The 22659-nt window shown below is 36.1% G+C and overlaps 1 protein-coding gene across 5 annotated transcripts in view; it reads right to left on the reverse strand.

The window, feature by feature from the left end:
- CYRIB (CYFIP related Rac1 interactor B) overlaps positions 1-22659 on the reverse strand; it is a 93294-nt gene that overhangs the window by 20890 nt on the left and 49745 nt on the right. For 4 of the 5 annotated variants that reach the window (XM_080939774.1, XM_080939775.1, XM_080939773.1 and 1 more), the window contains 3 exons: positions 10451-10533; positions 3866-3987; positions 694-799 (listed from right to left, as the gene is read on the reverse strand). In XM_080939774.1, the coding sequence (XP_080795900.1) occupies positions 694-799; positions 3866-3987; positions 10451-10523 (301 nt within the window). In that variant the 5' untranslated portion in view covers positions 10524-10533. Of the gene's footprint in view, positions 1-693; positions 800-3865; positions 3988-10450; positions 10534-11422; positions 11506-22659 lie in introns of all 5 variants that reach the window. The other variant, XM_080939777.1, reaches the window with a different exon arrangement.

The raw sequence follows: 22659 nt of genomic DNA on the forward strand, positions 1-22659 counted from the left end.
ATTGAAAACCAAAGGGGGGAAACACACACACACACACACACACACACACACACACACACACACACACACGTACACAAAAATGAGGCGCTGAGTTCAGATGTCCAGACCCCACAGAAAAGTCAAGCATGGCAGCATATGCCTGTAACACCAGTCAAAAGCATAAGCAGAAGAATCAGTGAAAGACATTCTAACAACCTTTGGTTTCCAAATACAACACATCATACCACACAACACTACACCACACCCACAGTTTTTTAAAAGAATATTTATATAACTATATTTCTCTAATTCTTTTTTCTCACCATATCTAGTGTCTGTCCTAAGTGTTACGATGCCACTCAGTGGCAAGCACTTGATTACCAAACAAAAAGTCTGAGTTCTACTCCAACATGAGGGATGGGGATTCAAAACAGCCTGTAATCGGCCCAAGTAGTTTGTTATGATGAGATCCTTAAGCATGCAAAGAAATCAGATCTCCTTCTGTAAATCTCAACTTGCTGAGGAAAAGTCTAAATAATTCAAAAGCCTGAGAAAATAATTATGAGTACGACACCATGTGCTCATGCACCTATTGTACCTGCACAGCAGATACAAAGCCAACCTTAGTATTGTAAAAAGTCATCTAAATAATTCTGAACCCAATAAGCATGTTTTCTTACCAGGCAAGTAAAAACTACAAAGTTTTAAGCTTACCTAGTCTCTGAGAAAATTCGTAAAATTTCTTTAATTTGCCTACTAGTGGGACGACTGCACCCCATGCCTTCTCCTGCAACTTCTCATCAGCAGGATGCTGGATTGCCTTTAAAAAAATCCAAGAAACAAAAAGTTAGGATTAAAAGTTACAACAGTCTTTTTTTTTTTTTTTTTTTTTTTTAAGTTGTAGCAAATGAAAGAGATCTGGATGTTTAAAGTATAGAATGGGAGACACAGAAATTCCAAGTTTGGACAATTTTTCCCCCAACAGACAATAATAAAATCAACATTGTTTATTAGCTATATTGCAACTTAGTGTCATTCAGCTCCACAAAAAGAAAATGTTTCATACTGTTCTTCTATTGTAGAGACACTTTTGGTATGCCTTCAGGAAGAAACAAAGTAATGAAAATTCCAACTCTGAGAAAGGGCCAAGAAGCTATAATTCAACTTTCACGGTCCACACTAGCTCTAAGAGACCTGGCCAAAGGAAACCTGAATCAACCTGAAAAATGCAATTTAGAAATATTGCAAATACTCATTGTTTAGAACTAAGATGCTTTCCTGGATTCCAAGTTCTTTGAGGATAAAAAACAAACAAACAAAACAACCCAGTTTCAGATCTGAAGGGAAGAAATCAAGACAAAGCTGGGGCTCTTGAATATACACGGGCCTGTCAGTGTTGGTCCTTCACCCCATTATGCCATCTCTGATCCCTACTTAACCTTCCTTCTGCCTACAGATGCCTTTTCAAACTATCAAACTCACTGTAGTTTTTCCTCTAAGAACCTGCTTTGCTTTCTCTAACATCTTAAATAACCCAACGTTAGCATCTGAAAGACAAAACTCTGTAACTCTAGCAGGAGCTGCCTTGTAAGGAAGGCACAAGGCACTAGTATTCAATCTACCCACACAAAAACAAAGCTCAAGAAGGCAAATTAAATTAAACTCAGATTTTAATTATTTGTGAATAAATTAGGTGCAAATAAGTAAATAAATGGGCTGTGTACGTTAATTCACTATATACACTTCTCTCCAGCCCCCATGTTTCTTGAAACTTCAACTGCCTCAACACTGTCTACATCTGTCCAACCCACAGACGATATGCTTCCCAGCTCATATTTTATATTATTTTACTTACATACTCCCATCTTTAATTTCCTTTTGTTATTTGTTTGGTTGGGTTATTTTGCTTTAATTGAAGATAGGGTCATACTCAGTAGCCTAGGCTGGCCTCAAAACTCAGGGCATTCTTTTGCCTTAGCCTCACATGCTCAGATTATAGGTATGAGCATAACTTCTTTCTCCTCAAGCCCTTTACCAAACAGTTAGTGATAGTTCAAGGCACAGGATATCTCAAGGCCTGATAAGGTCTTACACTGTTCTATATCTTCCCTCTTATACTTTTATGTTCTTTAGTGCTCTATGGTTATATTTTTGCTTCCCTACACAAGCCTTTAAATGTATACACACACATATACTTTAAAACATGTCTACTTTTCCACATCAAAAAATGTGGAATAATGTGAATTATATGTAGCTATAGCCCTCAGAAATCAGCTCTGTTACATACCTAGGACATGTGGAGAACTCCAATCTTTGGCCATGGTATTCAGAGTTTCTGGCATCACAGCCCCATGTGGCCTTTCTGAAATGACCTATATAAACATTCCTACCATGATACTCTCTTCAAGAAATTAACTCCATCTAAGCAAGAAGTCAATGAAGTGTACATGAGACTAGGGAACAAGCCTTTCCCACACAAACAGAGAAACCCTTCTGATTGAAAAATTACTAAACTTTTTTTAATCCTAAGAGTTCTGCCTATAGGGAGAAAAATACATAAGTGTCTTTGTAGTGAATGAGTTTTATTTTTGCTTCATCTACTATACAAAGTAACTGAAAAAAAAAAGTAACCATGATGTAAGATTTCATCTATATTTAATCAACATGAAGATTAACATCAAACTCATTTTAAAATAATCTGTGAATTCTTCTGACTTATAAGGAAAGAACAATTTTCTGAGTAGTTAGTAAAGCTATTTTTGTTTTGTTTCCATGTCTGAGTTTCAAATTATATTTAAATGTTTTCAGTATCTGATTTCATAGTAATAGTCACAGTCTTTCGTTCACAAAAATGTTAAGATTTAGAATGAAAGCGGTAAGTTTAGTCCACAGCTCCAGTATTGATTTGCTCAAAAGTTTACACCTTGCTAGGCACTGAATACGTAAGAACTGGAGTTTAACGCTGGAGCTTGGCCAGTGAGTGGTATAAACATAAACACCAAGTCTCCACTATTTTTTCTGAGGTTCATGAGTACCATAAACATCACACATGTAAAGTACTAGGAACAAAGAGTTAGGGGGAAATAGGTTGCTGACATGTGAAGGAAAGAAATAAAGGGCACTCCACACCAAAGCAAAGATGAGATCGTTCTGCAAGACAGGTTGGTCGCAAACAGGAAAAGACTGAGTCATTTTTTGGTGTCTCTCCTCCCTCACACTAAAGAGCTAGCAAGTAACCACAGTATCCTCTTCTTTCTGCATTTTACTCTGAGGTGCCACTACTCTAGACGTCAGAGGATAATCGACTGGAGCCCAAAAGACTGGTCTTTGATGACCTCTGTACAAGGAGGGCAGGAACGAAGCATAGGCATTGCCTTCAAGAAATGTGAGGAGAAATGCAGGTCTAGAGGCAAGATGTCTGAACACTGTATCAGAGAGCAGAGGAAAGAAAACCAAACAAAGGTGTAATTAAGAGAAAACATAAAGAGAGTAAAGTCCTAGACTGGAACTTGAGAATAAAGACAGAAGCAGGGGAGTTTTGGTTTCTGAAAAATAGGAATGCAGTAGGGAGGCCAATTCAGAGATGAGAACAGAGGGTAGAGAGATACCTCACTTCACACTTGTAGCATTAAGACTATTGGGGGGGGGGGTGTGGAGGTGAACTATCTTGGGTGTTTTCACATTCTCTAGGAAGCTTAGGAATTGAAAAATAGAGCAGGAGGTGGAAGGGTGCTGGGGAGAGGAGCCAGAAAGCAATATTCTTTCTCGAAAGAGGAAAACATAAATAAATAGTTCCCAAAGAACCTAATTTTCATGTGACTATAACAAACAGATGCCAAATAAATCATATACAAGTACATAGCACTTCTCCTTTGTAGCACGTTACCTCTCTTATTTCATGGCCAGCTCCTCTGTATGACTGCAAGTCCTCCAAGATGCCTTCTGCATCTTTTAACACTACATTCACCTGATTATATATTTCCTTCTCAGACTCTGTAGGCTGGGCATCTAAACAGCATGAAAGCACAAGAAAATTTACAGTGGCATGAATATTTTAATACATGTATTAACTAAAAGCAATAAACCCAATTTCTAAGAATGAGTTAGATATTATTAAATATAAATTTTACACTTTATAGAAAACACATTTAAACCAATTTCAAATTTATACAAACTATAAGGAAGCAAGAGAAAAGGAAATATTATTATATGTTTAATCTAATTTAATTTACAAATTATGGTGGTATATTGAACCAATCTGGAGAATTCTAATTAAAATTTAGATTGGTACTACTTACAGGGTTTTGTTTGTTTGTTTGTTTAGATAGTCTCACTACACAGTACAGACTGGCCTTTAGCATATTATGTACCCCAGACTGCCCCTTAAACTTGTAAGCCTGCCTCAGTCTGAATGCTGGGATTACTAAAAAGCCCATCAGTATTTGATATGCTTAATAATCACATTTTTGTACTGCATGCCTCACTGTCACTAACGAAACAAATGAAGCATCACTATTTTATTTAAATGCAATAAAATGAAGTCTACCTATTAAAGCATCTTGCTAATCTATAGTTTAAAGGCTACTTCATTTTCCTATACAGCTCATTTTAGTTTTAACAACTGAGACTTGCTAGGGGCCATTTTAAAATGTCTGAACAACTGGGACCATATGAGGTTATGAGAGAGGATAATATGCTTAAGACCAAGCCTATGGCAATATCACCTAACTTCTCTATCAGTGAGTGTGAGGGCCAAGATTCCTGTACAGGAGTTCAAACCACAAAACCACTTCAGAGCTCCTGAGCAGCTTAGCTGAAGCAAGGTACTTTCAGCTACATGATCACTGCTGCAATTCTGAAATGACAAAGCAAAAACTGATTTTCTACGTATCTAGGATTGAGGGGGAAAAAAACAAAGGAGTAATTACAGTTATAAATATTATAATCAGGGGTACAAACACACAAGCATCTTTACCACCAGTGGTGCTAACTAGAAAACCTATGTTGAAAGATGACAAAATCTGGGTTTCTCTCTGTCAGACAAAAGGTAACAAAAATTTCACTTTTAATAGCATGGTTATTTATTTCCTCTAAGGGTAAATCTTTTAAATATATTCCTTTCTATTTTGAGGCAAAAAGAGTGGACTTCTCAAGCAAAGAGTATTTCATAAATCTTTCCAACTAGAGCACACTCAATACTACACATACGGTATAGAGTATGCAAAATAATGCCTTAAGAAAGAACCATGCTGGCAGGATTCCTCCATGTTAACTTTATTTCTAGGGAAAAGAGAGCTACTCCAAATTTAAAAGATGAATTCAGAATATTTCTGACCAGACTCACTGTTTATCAATTAGTATAAAACTGCTTGCTAGACTTTATACTCACTTGTCCCCTTACTTAGAAAACTGTATTTCAAACATGAGATTGAATGTAAAAACATCTGAAATTCTATATTTTATATTTTGGGTAAATTGTGATTCAGTTCCCCCTATTATCTGCCAACTAGTCAATAATATAAAACGTGTTTAAGATGAACAATTACATTACCCAAGTTTAAATTAATACATAAGACAGCACTACAAGAAAACACAAGTGTGAAAAGCCAATTTCAAAAATCTGTGTAAATATTTGTTTCCTTCATTACTCTTTAAAAATAAAAATGCAATAATTAAAAGAGAAACCAACAGAAATATTAAAAGATGGTGTTCAAAGTTACAAATGTTCTACAAAGAGCAAATACTTAATTGTAGATAATTGTCTAGATTTATAAGTATCAGGTTGTCATTTTAAAGCAATACTGTTTCTATATATAGCCAGACCATATTTTCAAAGCAATAATTAGGAACACCACTTAAAAAGCACACCCATCACTTTTATACTTACACCAGATGCAGCATAAAGAAATACTTTGTACATGCAAAATTAAAGTTCAGTTCTGTCTCATATGGACTGTGGAACTACAGACACAGTTTGCAGTTATGAGGTGAGATCTCATGACAAAGGACAGTATTTTATTTACCACATAGTGAAGGCATCTGTATCATTTCAAGACTAAAATATGTATTTTGGTGTGGTCACTAGGCTAGTAACATAAAAATGTGACATTGAGTTTACATACAAACAAAACATTATCCAGGAGATTTAAATAGACCTTGTAAGTAGTTAATAACTAGTAAGGTTTAATGAGTACCAAGAAATTTAAAGTAAAGGAGAAGATTCAAGTTTCCCTTAGAGGGAAAAACACCCAGCACCACACTGATCAAACATCTTTTAGACTGTCACAGGAAAGTCACATTTATAATTTTGAAAGCTGCTGAAGACTGCTGTAGAAATGAAGACAGACAGAAAGAGCAGACAAGTAAGCATTGCTTTACTGAAAGCAAATCATGCAAAGGGTGAAATACTAGAGAGGAAGAAAAAAACATATAAAATAAAGCATTTCTTTAAAAAAAAAAAGGCATTTTCTATATAATGCAACCAAGACTTGTCACTTTGATTTTTCATAGCTTTACTTTTCCAAGGAAGACATCCCACACAGCCTGTTAACAAAATGATACTCATTTGAATGTAAAACAATGTACCTACTGAGGGAAAACAGTCATTGTTCATCATACTTAAATGTGTATTTTATTAAATAAAAATTAAGACATGTTCCAATTGCTCTTCTTGTTTGAAGGCAAAATTAATAAGTATTTTAGTCATATCATTGCAATTTCCTACCAGGTAGAAGAAATTCCCTAGAATATTCTAGCAAAGAATCACTGAAAGTAATCACTAATAGAAGATAGTGGGGGGGGGGGTTGTAATATGAAAAGAGAAATAAAAGGAATCAACATAAAAATTACAATTATAATATATGAGACTTACAGCTCCAACCTTACAATCATTTATTCAGTAAATATTTAAGGCCCATCTACCTAAGTTCCATGAAGTTAGGAACCAAAATACATACTGTACCCCACTGGCACAGTACATAAGCTCAGTACCTAGCAGATTTTTCCTAGAATAAGGCAAAAGGTACTGAAATTATGTAAGAAATTAACTGGAAAAAAATAACATTAGCCTTAAAAGTGAGTGTTATGTTTTGTTTTTTTTTTTTACGAGGGAAGACAGGTAACACAAAACTTGAGAAGAAATATATGACTTAGTGGGCAGGCACTCTAGACAAGCAGAAAAGGGAAATCCTATTTCTCGCTTATAACCATTTTTATAAAAACTCTATTTTGACTTGTTTTGATATACATAAATCAAGTGTAACAAATACTAAGCTTCCAGGCTGAGAAGGGGCACAAAACAAGTCCCTCCTCTGTTTTATGAATGAGAACTGTATGAACCACGGACATAACGGTTGCTGAAGATTTACTAGAACGCGCTATTAACAATCTAACAGTAGGTAACTCTAAGAATTCGAAGAAGCTATACAATGCTGCCATTTTGGCATGTTACTTTAAAATATGTTGTTATTTGCATATCTGCTGCCAAATATTATGGAACAATTCTGAACTCATTACCTTAACAGAACGTAAAAAGAATTCCTGCATTTAAAGACTACGTTTTGCTGAGCACAGAATGGTATCCATCTTAAAACCACTGTGCAAGTTGCTGCTTCCATAGTAACCTTCCTGAGCTGTAGTTACTTCAGAGTTGCTCTCCAACACCCACCTCTAGCATCATCTTACCCAACTCTTACACCTTCTGCTCTACACCCTAAATGTAAATATGTAAATGAAATTGTGATTCTTCACTTTCCTCTATTCTACTAGACAGACTGAGGTGCCCTTGGCAGCAGTGAAACAACAGCCTTTGCATATCTAGCCTGCTGGCTGGTCTACATGACGTGAGCTCCAAGTGTACATGGACTCAAGTGGAAACCTGGAAAGGGGGTGTGGGTTAAGGGAATAATGACTTTGACAGTTTTCATTTATACAATAAATTATTAAGCACCACAAAATTATGTTTTAAAAGCATGAGATTATATAATTTGGTACATTCTGATGCCCAAAAGCTGAACACAGAATGGCATCTGTCTTAACGCCACTGTGCATGTTGCTGCTTCTTCCCACTGTCCTCAGGGATTGTATATGAAACGATGTTGTGTGCAGCTGGGGCTAACCAACAAGGATGACTGGAATAAGAGATCTGAATTACTTTGGTGACCTGAATATTATTCCACATCTAGAAAAATATGATAGCTCTAACTACTTTAATCAAATAATGCGGCTGTATTAAAACAGCAAAGAATTGGTAGATCTAGTACAAAACAGCTAGCAGTTAAAGAAGTTATCTAATGGTCTTTACAGTAGCTTAATAATAAAGTTTCCAAATTCAAAACTGAGTATTTTTTTAGAAAGAGGAAAAATATTAAAAATGTATAAGATAAAATTAAGATTCCACAAGTATCAGAAGCCAAAGAAAATGTAAGCACCTGAATTCTAAGGAGCAAATTCTAGCCTGGTACAGTGTGTCTTCACTGAGGCCTCTTTTACGGTATACAAGCAACAAATATTATTTAAAATGTTCTAAGATGGAGAGTTGACTCAGTGGTTGAGAGCACTTATTGCTCGTCCAGAGAACCCAACCCAATTCCTAGCATCTACACGGGCAGCTCAGTGCTACCTGCAAACTCCAGTTCCAGGGGAGCTGATGCCATCTTCTGGTATATACCAGCATCACACAAATGTGTGCGCAGATATGATGAAGGCAAAACACACATTTTTTAAAAAATTAGCTTTTAAAGTTTACTTTTAAAGGCTTACACACAGTTGTACAGTATTGTTTATTTTTGTTGTAACTTGAACCTTTTCCTACCACTGTACTAGGTATTTAAAATGTGAAGCTAATGATGGAAATGTCCCCACCTCAGCCCTGCAAACCAAGATCTAGTAATCTTTTCAAGTTCTACATTTAAATTATGGTTCATACTTTAATTTTAAAAAATGCTTTTATAAAAACATCAAGTGCCAAGTCTTGAACAAGATCTTGACTATATCAAAGCCAAGATTCTGCAAATTTAAGACATTTGGTACAAAGGAAAAAGAAGACAGAAGAGCAGAAAAATATAGAGGACCAAGTTTCAAACAGAGCAAATAAACTAATACAGCTTTAATGTAAGTTGCCTCATCTGGAAGAACATTCTTTACATCAGCAGTCTGCTCAACATCCTCAAGCTGATTAAAATCCATGCTGAACATGCACTTAGAACAGCACTGTCCAATTGTTGAGAAGGGTCAAGAAAACTAATACTCATCTGATGCACTTTCCCTATAATCCCAACAATTTTAATGGTCTTGATTTTGGCTTTCTTCCTTTATTAGTCTACACACAGCACTCAGACTGCAACAGATTTTTGTACAAATGTACTAAAAGTAGGAACATATCAGAGACTACAAAGTATTCTACAAAATGGAAATATGTATGTATGTATGTATGTATGTATGTATGTATGTATGTATGTACGTACATACATATGTATACATCAATCATTTCCCTGGCTTAAATGATAAACTGTGGAAATGGGCCATAAAATAGAATAAAAATTATATTGAAGGTGAAAAACAAATGACTCTCTTTTCAAGATATTTGTTTTTCAAAATCAGGAAGTCTAAAAATTTCAGTACTTAAAAATCTGTTCAAATATAACAAAACACATGATTACAAACATCTCTTCACCCTTTCCTAACAATTTTCTAATTATCCGTTAAAATAGCAACATTCACACTATAACATCAATTTAAAAATCATTTTTCTCAATTTAACAATCAGACAAGCTGAAGCAATCCTGGCAGCCGAAGCCAAAGCAGAGCATGCACAGAGCTCAACGACTTACCTGCCGCTCTCAGCCCACAACACAGTCATGCAACACAGAACAGATACAAGGCAGATTACTTAAAGGTCTGTGAACCTATTATTTTTCTTTTCTTTTTACTCAGAGTCAGAATAAAATGAATTCCTGAAATACACAAAATAATTTTAACTTCTCAAATTATCTGTAAAAATTCCATAATTTAGGTTCACACTTACCTTTTAATAGTATGCCCAAATTACTGAGCTCTGAATAGCCTTCATGAACTGATCCAAGTTTAAAGTATTTTATATATACAAAAGGAATTTTTCTCAACTGTAATACAATTTTCCCTCAAATACTGCTCTTATTAGCAGACATGGAGGTACTAGATTTTTTTTTCCTTAATTTTTTCATAAGTGTTTTCATTATTATGGGGCTTAAATAATAAAATAATTGCCAATTAGGAGATATAATCTGCTGGAAATTTAAAGAGACACTTTATTACTATAATTCACTTTATAAAATGATTCAGTTCTAGAAGGCACCAGAAGTTTTAATCAAACAATTCATAGCTCAGTCATGCAAAGCAGTTAAAAAGATGGCAAAGTGGAAACATTCATTAGTGCAAGACAAACGCAGTCTACTGCAGGCAAAGAGAAATAGATATAAAATCATCTTCTCACTTTCAAAATCAAGGAAAAAATTTGGCCCCTGCTCAAGGTCTGTGCATGTCAAAACTTTAAGAAGATTCCCCATGTTAAGGTACCTGTCAAGACAAGAATGAGAAAGAGAAAATACCCCTTTATAAAAAGAACATCTGAAATTGACTTAAAGAAAAAAATAATAACAGGGAAAATGTTCATTAGGCCATGAATTCATCCTTCAGGTTACCCAGACTGTGCTCTGGCAGACAGCAAACCGGGTTCTCAAGGTGTTGATGTGTTGGACCTAGAGGTGAAATATGGCTTTTCCTGTACATAATGGTACAACTGTTGCTCTAATTCTTCTCAAAATTCTCCCAAGACAAGTTTCATTAATGGCCTTATAATGAAAAATTCTTTAAGTATTCCAATAGTGCTAGTATTCTGAAAAAAAAAAATTCTGATCAAGAATTATTCACATCAAACCTTCTAAACAAGTTTTTTTAAGGGCCAAATATTAAAGTTTGGCCGAAGCTCACCTTCACATCTCATTTTAAAATGTAAAAATTACTTCCTTTATGCCAAAGAATATAGCGGGTATTTCTCACCAAATCTGATTGTAAAATTTATGGAAGCTATTTAAAGTATTCGTTTTAGATATGCAGCACAGATTTTATTTCTTAAGGCAAATTACTGTAAGATAAGAGAATAGACTTTGGCATAGTCACTAAAGCATACTATTAGAATATTCATCATAAGGCTACTTGCTTCATGGACTAATGAAAGGACACCACTGGCTACAGACTCAACATGATTTTAGCAAATGAGAAACTAAAGAATTATACATATGATGGTGATGTTTGCCTACAATTAAGGGAAAAAAAATCATGCAACCTTTGTTTGATTCCCATGTTTAATTAACAAATTCCTGGCTGGCCTTCACTGTGGTGTGAGTATAATTCATCTTCCACCTTTACCATTGTGCACCAGCTGTGAAGGGCTAGAGAGACTTACTTTCAAAGTCCAAGAAAAAATGTGCTGCATTGTGGTCTATGTCCCTGGTTAGCACCTTAATGAGATTACCCATGCCAGCAAACCTAAAAATAAAAATGGCAACATCATTTAGTTCCAGTAAAAGGCTGAAGTAGAGGCCTGGGGTTCAGCAAGGCTGGTTTGCTCATAGATGCCAACAGGTGCAGGTTCACATGGTTCTCACATTGGTAACTTGGAACAACAAAGGTTCACTCAGCTGAGTTTATAGCTCCTGTCCCCCTGGTTTCACATATTAAAAATTATATAAGCAAGATGGGGAAAAATATTTTTACATATAACTTCCAATATTTACACTTGATTCAAAGCTATGCTAATGTTCTTTTTAAGACTTTTAAGGTACATATTCTAAGCTTAAATTAATTGCAGTGTTTGAAAAACACATAAATATCTAGACCATTATTTTTAAATTAATGAAGGTTTTGTCCTTCAAGTTGAATCAAATCCTATTAGAAATACAAAGAAAATATTTAAAACAGTTTTAACCATTAGACTAAAGTTAATCAGTAAATTAACCACTTAAGAAAATTACTATATAAATCACATTTTTTTCTCCTTTAAGATTCAACAAAACTTTACTATCAACTCTTAACTGATTGTTCAGCTGTATGTATGACATGTGACTGAAAAGTTAACTCAGCAAACACCACATACAGAACCAGCTACTGTTCCAACTTAGTGTCAGGAAATCAGGCTCAAACCTAGAAGCTAGAGTAAATAGACTTCAAACAAAGAATACTGTCAGAACTGCTCAGAACCCCCTTCCCCTCTACCTACAATATTCCTTTTTCTCTGCTAAATTGCAGACATATATACATGATAAAAAAATTAAAAGTAATGATATTTCCACCAAGAAAAAGAAGATACCTTATTGCTCACTTCCATTCTAAAACCCTAAACAGAACTAGAGCTCAGTGCCTGTCCTGACTCCTACCTATTCTCACACTAGCTTGTATCCCAGTCAGCTTCCCAGGGAGTTACAAGTTACAGGTGTAACAGTTTCTTATTAGAGGCCAAAGTCAGTAAGACAAACATATCTTGTATAAAATGCTAAACTATACTAAATACTAAATTGGTTTTATTTCTTTCAAAGAATATTCCTTCCAAATCAAAACCCTCCTCTTCTTTAGTAGTGTATACATACGCACATGCCCTATGGGCACATGTGCATATATGTGGAGGCCAAAGGTTGGTGTCAAGCGTTTTCTAACAGTTTTCCACACTGGTTCTTGCTGGTGTTTGTTTGAGACAGAGAACCCACTGAACCCAGAGCCTATGAATCAGCAAAGCTGCTGGGCACTGAGCTCCAGGGACCTGCCTGCCTCTTCTTCCCTGTGCACAAATAACAGGTGCACACTTTACAAACCAGCTTTTATGTGAAGGTTAGGGTTAAGCTCACCCTTAAAGGCAAACATTTTACCAACTGAACCATATCCCCAGCTCTACCTTTTAATCTATACTATCTTTATTACGCTGAATATCATGTTCAATAGAATGTTCAACATTGCTTTGTACAATGTTTCATGAAAGTGGATTCAGTGAGTTAGAAGAAAATATCAAATAGTTCACTGTAATTAAACTTTTTACAATGTATAAGATAATTACAGTGAACTATTAGATGGGTTTCACTATGTAGCCTTGGCTACCTGGAATTCACTATGTTAACTGAGACAGCCTTATATCAAGCTTTTATACCCAAGCAAAAGGTAGTCACTTTCTTTAAATCATCAAATTACCTTGAACTGGTCAGGAGGAAGAGGAAAGGGGAGTGAAAAGTGGCTCTATTCCTTTTAGACATGAAATAGTAGAGGTAGTTTGAATGAGAATGTCCCCAACCAGCTTAGATATGTAAATACTGTTCTACAGTTGGTCCTGCTGTTCGGATAGGCTTACAAGAAACTTGTCACTGAGGGTAGGCTTTGAGGTCTGAAAGTCACGTAACATACCCAGTTTGCTTTCTCTGTTTTTTTACTTTCAATCCAAGATGTGAGCCCTCAGCATCTTGCTCCAGCTTGTGCTAACATGCCTCCCTTGCCATGATGAATCTTAACCCTCTAGAAGCCCAAATGAATCGCTCTATAAGCCGCCTTGGCCTTGATGTTTAATCACAGCATCAGGGGAGTAACTAATGCAAAGGCCTCCAACTTAATGGATTTCAAAGTTCTAAGTAAAATAAGGCCCATTTTTAGCCCATTGTGCCAAGAATGTTGCCTAATGTCATTTTAGAGCAGTCTTCCTGACATACATCATGATACAGGAAGGAGAAAGAAGGGAGCAATATGTACACCTTGCCACCTTCAGGGAAAATGTTGGTACTAGCTAAGTTTGTTTTCCCATGTCCCCTGCTGGTTTCCATCGATCATCCCCTAATGTGGGCCTGCACTCCTCACCACTGCAGTATACCTGGTCCTGACATCCTCATTCCACAGTGCAGTGATGTACAATTTCTTATTTTTACTCCAATATGCTTACTTTGAAAATGACTGCTTATCTGGTGCTGCTCAATCTTGGTACCACTTGGCTAGGTAGTTCTTTTGTTACTGAGGGTTACCTTACACAGTGGCACATTTAACAGCATCCTGAGCCTCAACCCACTAGAAACCAGTAAAACTATGCACGCTTATAAAACCACAAATGCCCCCTAGGGCAAAATTATCTCTGGGAGAGAATGACTGAACTATCACAACTGTTGCCCAGTGTCCATATTCACTGACAGCTAAGGGTGTCTCCAAATAGTGACAAGTGTTTCTCAGGAGGCACAAGTACTCCTTGTTGACAGCTGCAGCTTTCAAATACATGACCATGAATACCAAAACATCCTCTGAATAGCTACCCCAAGAGACAACTCCATACATTTAAACCCCCGCCCCCCAAAAAACGACACAAAAACCCTCCTCAAACCTCTCACCATTCTTCCATGTAAGAAATGGCCTTATTCCATCTTTCACATGCAAACTGCAAATGTTTCCCATCTATAACCCATCATTAAAGGGATGGAGCCAGTGGACGACCCCAGGAGCTTGCTGGCCTAACAGGGCCTACATGATTCATGTCAGAGACTGTCAAAACTAAGGAGGGAGATAATGGAAGACACGCAGTGTCTCCCTGACTCCCCATGTACATGAGTATTCATACCTATGCACCAAACACCCAAATATATACCACACTTTGTGATATCACAAATCTTAATATTGGAATAAGTGTCCTTAGCTCAACTTTCTAGCCCTTCTTCCCATGTATGGCTATGCTTTAAGGTGAGAACTTCTAAAACGAGGCAAGCTGTCTGTGTTCACTTGCTTTATTAGTAACCTCAGGATCCCCCTTTGCACCTATCCCTAAGCCATCTCTCCTTCCAAACGCTGGCTCTCTAGAGCTCAGAACCTCTCCTCTGCTTCACTATGGCACCATGTTTCCTGTCTCCTTTACAACTTGGTTGATAAGTGTAAATAATATTGTCTGCCACCAGTCCTCTCCACTTCTTCAACTCCCAATCTTCTAATCAATTCCTACCTTCCTCTTAACATCTACAATTACAATGAGGCTTTCCATGTCAAGGCCACTAAAACTCACTTTTTGAGAAAAATTAAAAGGCAATTCTCATATTTCAACTTCCAAAATATTTGACTAGGTTTATCTTCTTTGTTTAGTTTATTGAATGTATGAGTGCTCTATCTGCATGTACACCCCATGTGCCAAAAGAGAGAAGGCATCAGATCTCATTACAGATGGTTGTGAACCACCGCATGGTTGATGGGAACTGAACTCAGGACTTCTGGAAGAGCAGCCAGTGATCGTAACCCGAGCCATCTCTGCAGCCCCATGCTTTCATTTTACTATTATACACTCCCCCAAGTTTCTTTCCTATTTTATGGTTTTTCTTTTTGTGTATCCTCCCATTAGGATATATGTACCATTAGGATACATGCATTTATTTATCCTATCTTAAAATAAAAGTATTATTATTCTCTTTCCTTCCCTAACTCCCACATTATTCCCTTGCTTCTTCTTTGCAGGAAAATTCCTTAAAAGCAGCTTTGCTTCCTCAGCAATTCCCATTCTGTTAAACCTAATCTACCAAACACTGTGCCAAGTCCACATTACTAAACTGTTGTGGCAAAGCCACCAAGTAACAGCCATGCTGTCAGTTTTCAAGCCCCACCTTATCACTGTCAAAAGCAGCTAATATACTGGCATTATCAATATTCTTTGTCACTAGTTTAACAGAGGTATGACTTACTTACTCACTGCTCCACCATCCTATCCCGTAACAGCACTGCTTCTTGCTAAGATTATTTCAATGACTCAACTGGTCATCCTGCTTCTACCCTTTTATTCCCTGACAATCTCGTATTATAAGACAAACCAGTCTTTTAACAACTCACAATGAAATATTAAATGCTCACTATAGTAGATAATACTGTCACCATAATTTATTAAAGGCAAATACCAGTATCAAAATATTTTAACTTTAGTATGGTAAAATAATTAAAATTGAGAAAGCTGGCTTTTTATTCTATGTGTCTCATATAAAGTGAATTTACTTGTAAAACTGCACCCTTGACAGTATACATATGACATCTTTCCTATAGTGACATCTAGCGGATCCACTTTCAATTTTTATTTCACCTATAAATTTAAAATGAAGAACCTAATTCAACTATAAAATTTACTTATGAAGCTATCAAGTCATGTATAAGAAATTGAGAGATCAATCCATGGAAGTGTAAGTGAACCTGAACAATGGTACTATATCTGACTTCCATAGCATTTAACTTGAACGGCTTTCAGCCATCACAGCTAACAGAGAGAATTCAGGCAAAGCAATACAAGAGTATTCAAAATGCTGTGAATATTCAATATTAATAGCAGTTTTGTTTAAGTATCAAAATGTCCTCCTTAATGTTTTCTGAATTACCATTTTGCTTTGAATTATGGGTTTCTTTGTATGTCATGTTCCAAAATAAATACATACCAATAGTTTTGGTAATGATTAATTTGGGAACATAGCCTTTTAAAATGATTTTATTGTTGTGTGTGTGTGTGTGTGTGTGTGTGTGTGTGTGTATTCCTAAGTTGTACTATGCTGACGAAAGGGGAAGGAACAATGGGTGTGCTCCTGATGGAAGTGTAAACAGGTATGGCTACTTTGAAAACGAGTTTGGCGCTCAATATAAAGTACATGTGCTTTATGTGCCCAAATTACAATACAGTACAAATTAACTAGCTACAAATGCCTTAAATGAGAGACAACACACAGTATGGGAGTTAAGCCAGGACACTCCATGTGATGACATTAAAAGACATATTACATATAGTAGCTATTTGGAACTAGAATAATTACTGGTATACTCAAGGAATTCTCTTATTTTTAGATTACTATAATATACAAACAAGGTATGTCTTTCTTTTTGTATTTATTAATAAATAAAGCATTTTAAAGTGTGGTCAGTCACTACAGAGTACATGGGTTTCAATCAAATATGCCTAGAGTAAAGGCTTGGATTAGAATTTAGACACCCACCTTACTCCTAATACATATGCTAAAAATCATAGATGACTTATTTTATTTGATTTAGTCTTACATAAGGGCCCAAATGGCTCTAAAAGAATTATATATTATCTGGTACTGCTGATAGTTAATGAGAATCTAGAATTGTGGGATTCGGAAACAAATGGAGATTACCAGACTGACAGTGTGAAATGGGCAAAGGAAACCATGAACAAAGAGGAGTATCTCATCCAGTCTCAGTGAGGTTGGTAAAGACTACCCAGAATTAAGTTTTACTTCTTTCTTTAAGCTGAGAAATAACTGAAAATACACAACAATTTTTTTTTTAAATACATGCCCTCTTTCTGTGTTTACACTACCTGGGTGTGACATTTCACAGCCCAGTTTCTGCTAACTATGCCAATGGAAGGCTCTGGAGAGTAAAGAGAAAGCAGGAGGAAAGCAGAAGTACCCAGGCAGGACAGCATAGCAACTGCTTAATAGTGGGGACAGGGTGATGGCAGCAGACTGTCTTTTATTTTCCTTTTCCTGTAGGTGGAGTCAGGTGACCAGACTCTACAGCTTTGGGTATGCTAGACAAAAACTCTACCACTGACTTTCCTCCCCAGTGCTCTTGTTATCTGGGGGGGAAAGGTCTTACTAATTTGTCCAGGCTAGTCTTGAACTTATGATTCTCCTGCCTCAGCTTCCTGAATAGCTGGAATTATAGGCCTATCTTGGCTTTCTTTCCTTTTCATTGCTCTATTTCATCCTGTTTTTGGTTGTTTCAGTCTAATACCTTTGTATTAGAAATTCTCAGTATCATATTCTGTTCTAAAAAATTCTCAGGCTGATGTTTTCTTAATTCAATGCTAACTGATCTACCACTATTTTTCTTCCCAAGTTTTAAGAATTCTAAATAAGGACTTCTTTAATACTAGTATTTGATGCCTATATAACAGGGAACTGCTTCCTCATTTAGTTCCTGACATTTCTCAACTTTGCTCATGTGTTGTTTATAGTAACAACTCAATTTGCCACCTTTTCTTTGTGCTCAGTGCTAAATAGTAATTCTTTAATATTGTGCCACCTATTCTTAGCCTTTAATTCTATGTGGTTATCAAATTCTACAAAAATTATCAAGTGGGTTGAGGGGATATCAGTTACTAAAGTGGTTACTAAACAAGCACGAGGATCTCAGTTTGAACCTATGGTTGTCTGAGTAAAAATGGCTCCCAGACTCATATATTTGAATGACTGGAGAGTAGCATTAAGAGGTGTGGCCTTGCTAGAGAAAGTGTGTCACTAGGGGTGGCTTTGAGATTTCAAAATGCTAAATCCAGACCCAGTGCCTCTCTTCCTTCTGCCTGTTGATCCAGATGTAGAACTCTCAACTACATTATCCAGTACCATGTCTACTTAGATGCTTCACACCATGAAAATAAAAACTTCCTAAATGTAAGCAAGCCCCAATTAAATGTTTTCCTTTATGTGGTCATGGCATCTCTTTACAGCCATTGGATAAGCCAGGTCCCAGAATCCACATACAAAGCTGGGCACAGAATAAACAGGCGGATCTGTGGGACTGACTGGCCACACAGTACCATGTAGCAAGCTCCAGGCTAATGAGGGCCTGTTCTAAGACTCAAAGTGGATGACATCCGAAGAGCACCGTTGAACTCTGGCCTCTGTGTACCCATATGAACAGGTACCAGCACATACTGATTAACAGGCACCCCTTTTATTTCCACCACTACAAAATCCTAAAAAGATGTTTAGTTACATTTACTATATACTTTATTCAGGCAGAACTATGTCATCTTACGATATCAACTACAATGTCTCTAACCTAAGAATACAGTAAATTATTTGAGTTCCTTTTCTACTGCTAAACCATTTTTTAATTCTTTAGGACCAAACCATTTTTAAAGTGTCTATGGTTAGATTCTCTTAGATCCCTGGATCTTTAGATACTTTCAGATTTGGTTCACATTTTTTTGTTCTTCTAATCTCGCTAGGTCACCTAACCTGGCCTCTAACTCAGGATCCTCCCTGAGACTCCTACATTATCATGCATGGCTCTCAATTTGGCTTCCTAGCATTCTACTTTAGATTATAAGTAAGACTGTTCTGTAATTTCTCTCACTGCACTTGAATGGCATTTTTATTAGGACTATTTTATATATAAGCTCTTTGTATCCTTCAGAGTGGTTTATAAACTACAAAATGTGTTGGTTCCTCAATGACAGCAAAGTTGGCCAAACTGTAGGAAGTATTCATCTCTTCCATATTTCAAAGTATTCTATAGCTATGAGTATACTCTCATAGCTAATTTCAACAAATATTTATTGAATTCATGAATTTTTGATGAGTATATTAAAAATACTTATTCACCAAAAAAGCAAGTAGATAAAGGATAATCATCACCCCCAAAACAGTATAAATTTACCTGTGTTACCTATGAAATTATAACTCAAAAACAAACTCAATGAAGATTATGGAAATGGAGAGCAAGGCTGGAAAACATGTTTATTGCTAAGATACTAAACTTGCAAGACTTTCCCATGAAGCTCTTTCCTATCACTGAACTAACTCATCATCTTCAACAGTGGTGCACATGTTTGCAAACATTACAAGGGCCAAAATAATAACACTGTTTTTAGTTTTTGCATGAAGAATAAGGGCTACAGAGAAATTACTGCCCACTCCACACTAACATTCCATGCCATGCCCTTTAGACTTCTTAGGAATAAAAAGGGGAGGAGCTCAGAAATCTGCCAGAATTTCCTAAGCAGGAATAAAAGTCTAGTGCTGACCTCACTAGGGCTGAAACAGTAACCTTTGCTTTCTTCTTCTCATAATTTCTATTAAGAAATATTCTACTAGGTCGGGTGTACCTTATTTTCTATGTGGATCAAGCACTAATATTAACCTTAAGTTAATATCCCTGTAAGGACTAAGACACAGCAAATGGTTTTCACATGTAGTTACCAATAATCATGAAAATTTTACATCAGAGAAGGAAGGGAACATCCATGCTAAAATGGGAGGCTCAATTACAGGCATTTTTACCACAGTTGGAATTTCCCTTATAACATCCAAGTAGGTATCCAGTTATTGTTTAACTGTTCTTTGTTGAACTTAGATTTCAGATTTCAGCCAATCTTTTCGTTTTTATTTTTTAAGATTTATTTATTTATTTTATGTGAGTACACTGTAGCTGTCTTCAGACACACCAGAAGAGGCGTCTGATCCCATTACAGATGGTTGTGAGCCATCATGCGGTTGCTGGGAATTGAACTCAGGACTATTGGAAGAACAGTCAGTGCTCTTAACCACTGAGCCATCTCTCCAGCCCAGATTTCAGCCAATCTTTAGGGGGAAAAAAATTTCAATTTGTCATTGAATATACATATGACATAAATCCTCGTCTCACGAATATGAAATCTGTATACTAAGCTGAAATCACTCATGTGTTAATTTTTCTTCATTTGTTCTAATTCTCAGTAGCCATCAATAAATAACCAAATCTTTAAAAAGCCTTCTATTTAATAGTTAATAGAACTTGAGGTATCTTCAATTATGTAAGAAGGAAACTGAAAGATTGTTACCCCCATTAGGTTATTACACTATACTCACAAGGTAAAATTTATTTCTCCTGACTAGTAATTATGAGGGTTGGCTTCTAAAGAGCAAAGCTTGTATGTTTAGGAAACACCACAGGAGTTTCTTTAGCACTGAAGACTAAAGGAACAATTGAAGTGGACCTTTCCATGGGGTATTAGTTGTCTATCCAAAGTGTCGTACTTTATCCACTAAATAATGGTAATGTTTACTAAATAAGTGTAATGGATGAAATTGAGAAAAATCTCAGATTTCTGAAATTACTAGTACTAAAATTTGTAAACTGAAAAAAAAAACTTCAGCATAAAGATGTTTTGCAAGAATGATTATTCTAAGTCTTTAAACGGTATCAGTGATCTTTACTGGGTCTGGCATGAAATAAGTTAGCACAGGAAAATTGTTTTCTGTATTCTCACACTTAAAGCTTAAAACTCATTCTCCTAGATATATGTCCTCCAGGTTTATAATCAAAATACAAAATCAAAAGCTCCACATATTTTTCTCTTCTTGGTAATTTTTCTAAAATTCACAAACTTGCTCATTTATTTCTATATTGTGAAATCTCAAAGAAACTCAGGACAAATGGCTAACTTATATAACGTATCAGAAGCAAAAGCTGGCTGGCTGCTAATACATGTAAATAAAATCCTAGCTCTTCAAAGCACCTCTCCTGCTTGCTACTTCCCAAAACTTTTTCTTTACAGTGAGATTTGTCAGTTACAGTCTTCTCCTTCTGTCATGAGCCTACAATTAAACCAGTTCATAGTTGGGAAGCCCGGAAGGTTCTGTGCCACTGCCCCAGCACATTTTGCAGGCTGGGAAGATTATAGGATGGTTTTGTTCCTGAGTTGGTTTCTCATCTCTCCACTTCTCTATAACTTCCCCAACATACCATTGCCCCCAGATCCACTCCTCTGCCATGTCCTTTTTAAAAAGGACACTTGGGAATATCAACTGAACAGCACATCACATGACAATAAGAATAGGCACAAAACCTTATATGAAAGCTAGGCAAAGTAATTGACTATTTGGAAAAGCATTGCAAGTTCAAGCAAAATAATCAGACAAACCCACTATTATCTTTCCAGTATGATTTCTTTCATGCATTAGGTGACTCTGATAATCAAAAGCTCACTCAAGGTGACAATAAGCATAGAGATTCCCACAAATGTGTCATTTGGAATTCTTTTGAAGACCAAAATATGTACTTGTAATAGTGGTCTGACTATGTTTGGCACTATTAGGAGGTGTGGCCTTGTTGGAGGAATATGTCACTGTAGGGGTGGGCTTTGAGACCCTCCTCCCAAATTCCTGAAAGAAGCATTCTTCTCCTGTTTGCCTTCAGAACAAGATGTAGAGCTCTTAGGTCCTCTAGCACCATGCCTGCCTGGATGCTGCCATGCTTCCTCCCTTGATGATAATGAACTGAACCTCTGAACCTGAAGCTAGCCCCAATTAAAGATTGTCCTTTATAACAATTGCCTTGGTCATGGTGCCTCTTCATAGTCATGGAAACCCTGACTAAGACAGTACTTAAATAATCTTCTATACTTATGAATCATTTCTCTTGCAATGCTCTGGAAATGGCCATCATTACAAGGTTACATTGTCAAATAGGTGGTAATTACAAATAAATACACTGGTTTGTTTTTTTCTTTTTTATTTTATCAGTTTAAAAAAATACTGCCTTACTTCATTTGAAGAGTACAAACAGACCCCTGGGTAAATTTTATTTTATTTGAGATAGGATTCACTATGTAGCCAAGGTAAGCCTCAAATTTCAAGGCATTCAAAGTAAGAATGTAAATGCTGGTGATTTTATTTTTTTAAGGCAAATTAAACATTTAAAAAGTATTTTCTTAATAGCATAGAATTTTAAATGGTTTAAGACCATTATAAGACCAAATGTATTATGCATATAGCATATAAATTTAACACAGTATGTCACTGAATAGTACAGCTTTTAAAGTTGTAATAACACAATAAATTTATCTTATATAGCACATAAGTTAGATATACTTATATAAGACAAAGTTCAACTCATTTATTGCTTTAATAGTCCTACCATATGTCCAAAGTTGCTGGGAGG

This window comes from Micromys minutus (assembly GCF_963924665.1).
Source record: "Micromys minutus genome assembly, chromosome: 27".
In the NCBI taxonomy this organism is placed as follows: domain Eukaryota; kingdom Metazoa; phylum Chordata; class Mammalia; order Rodentia; family Muridae; genus Micromys; species Micromys minutus.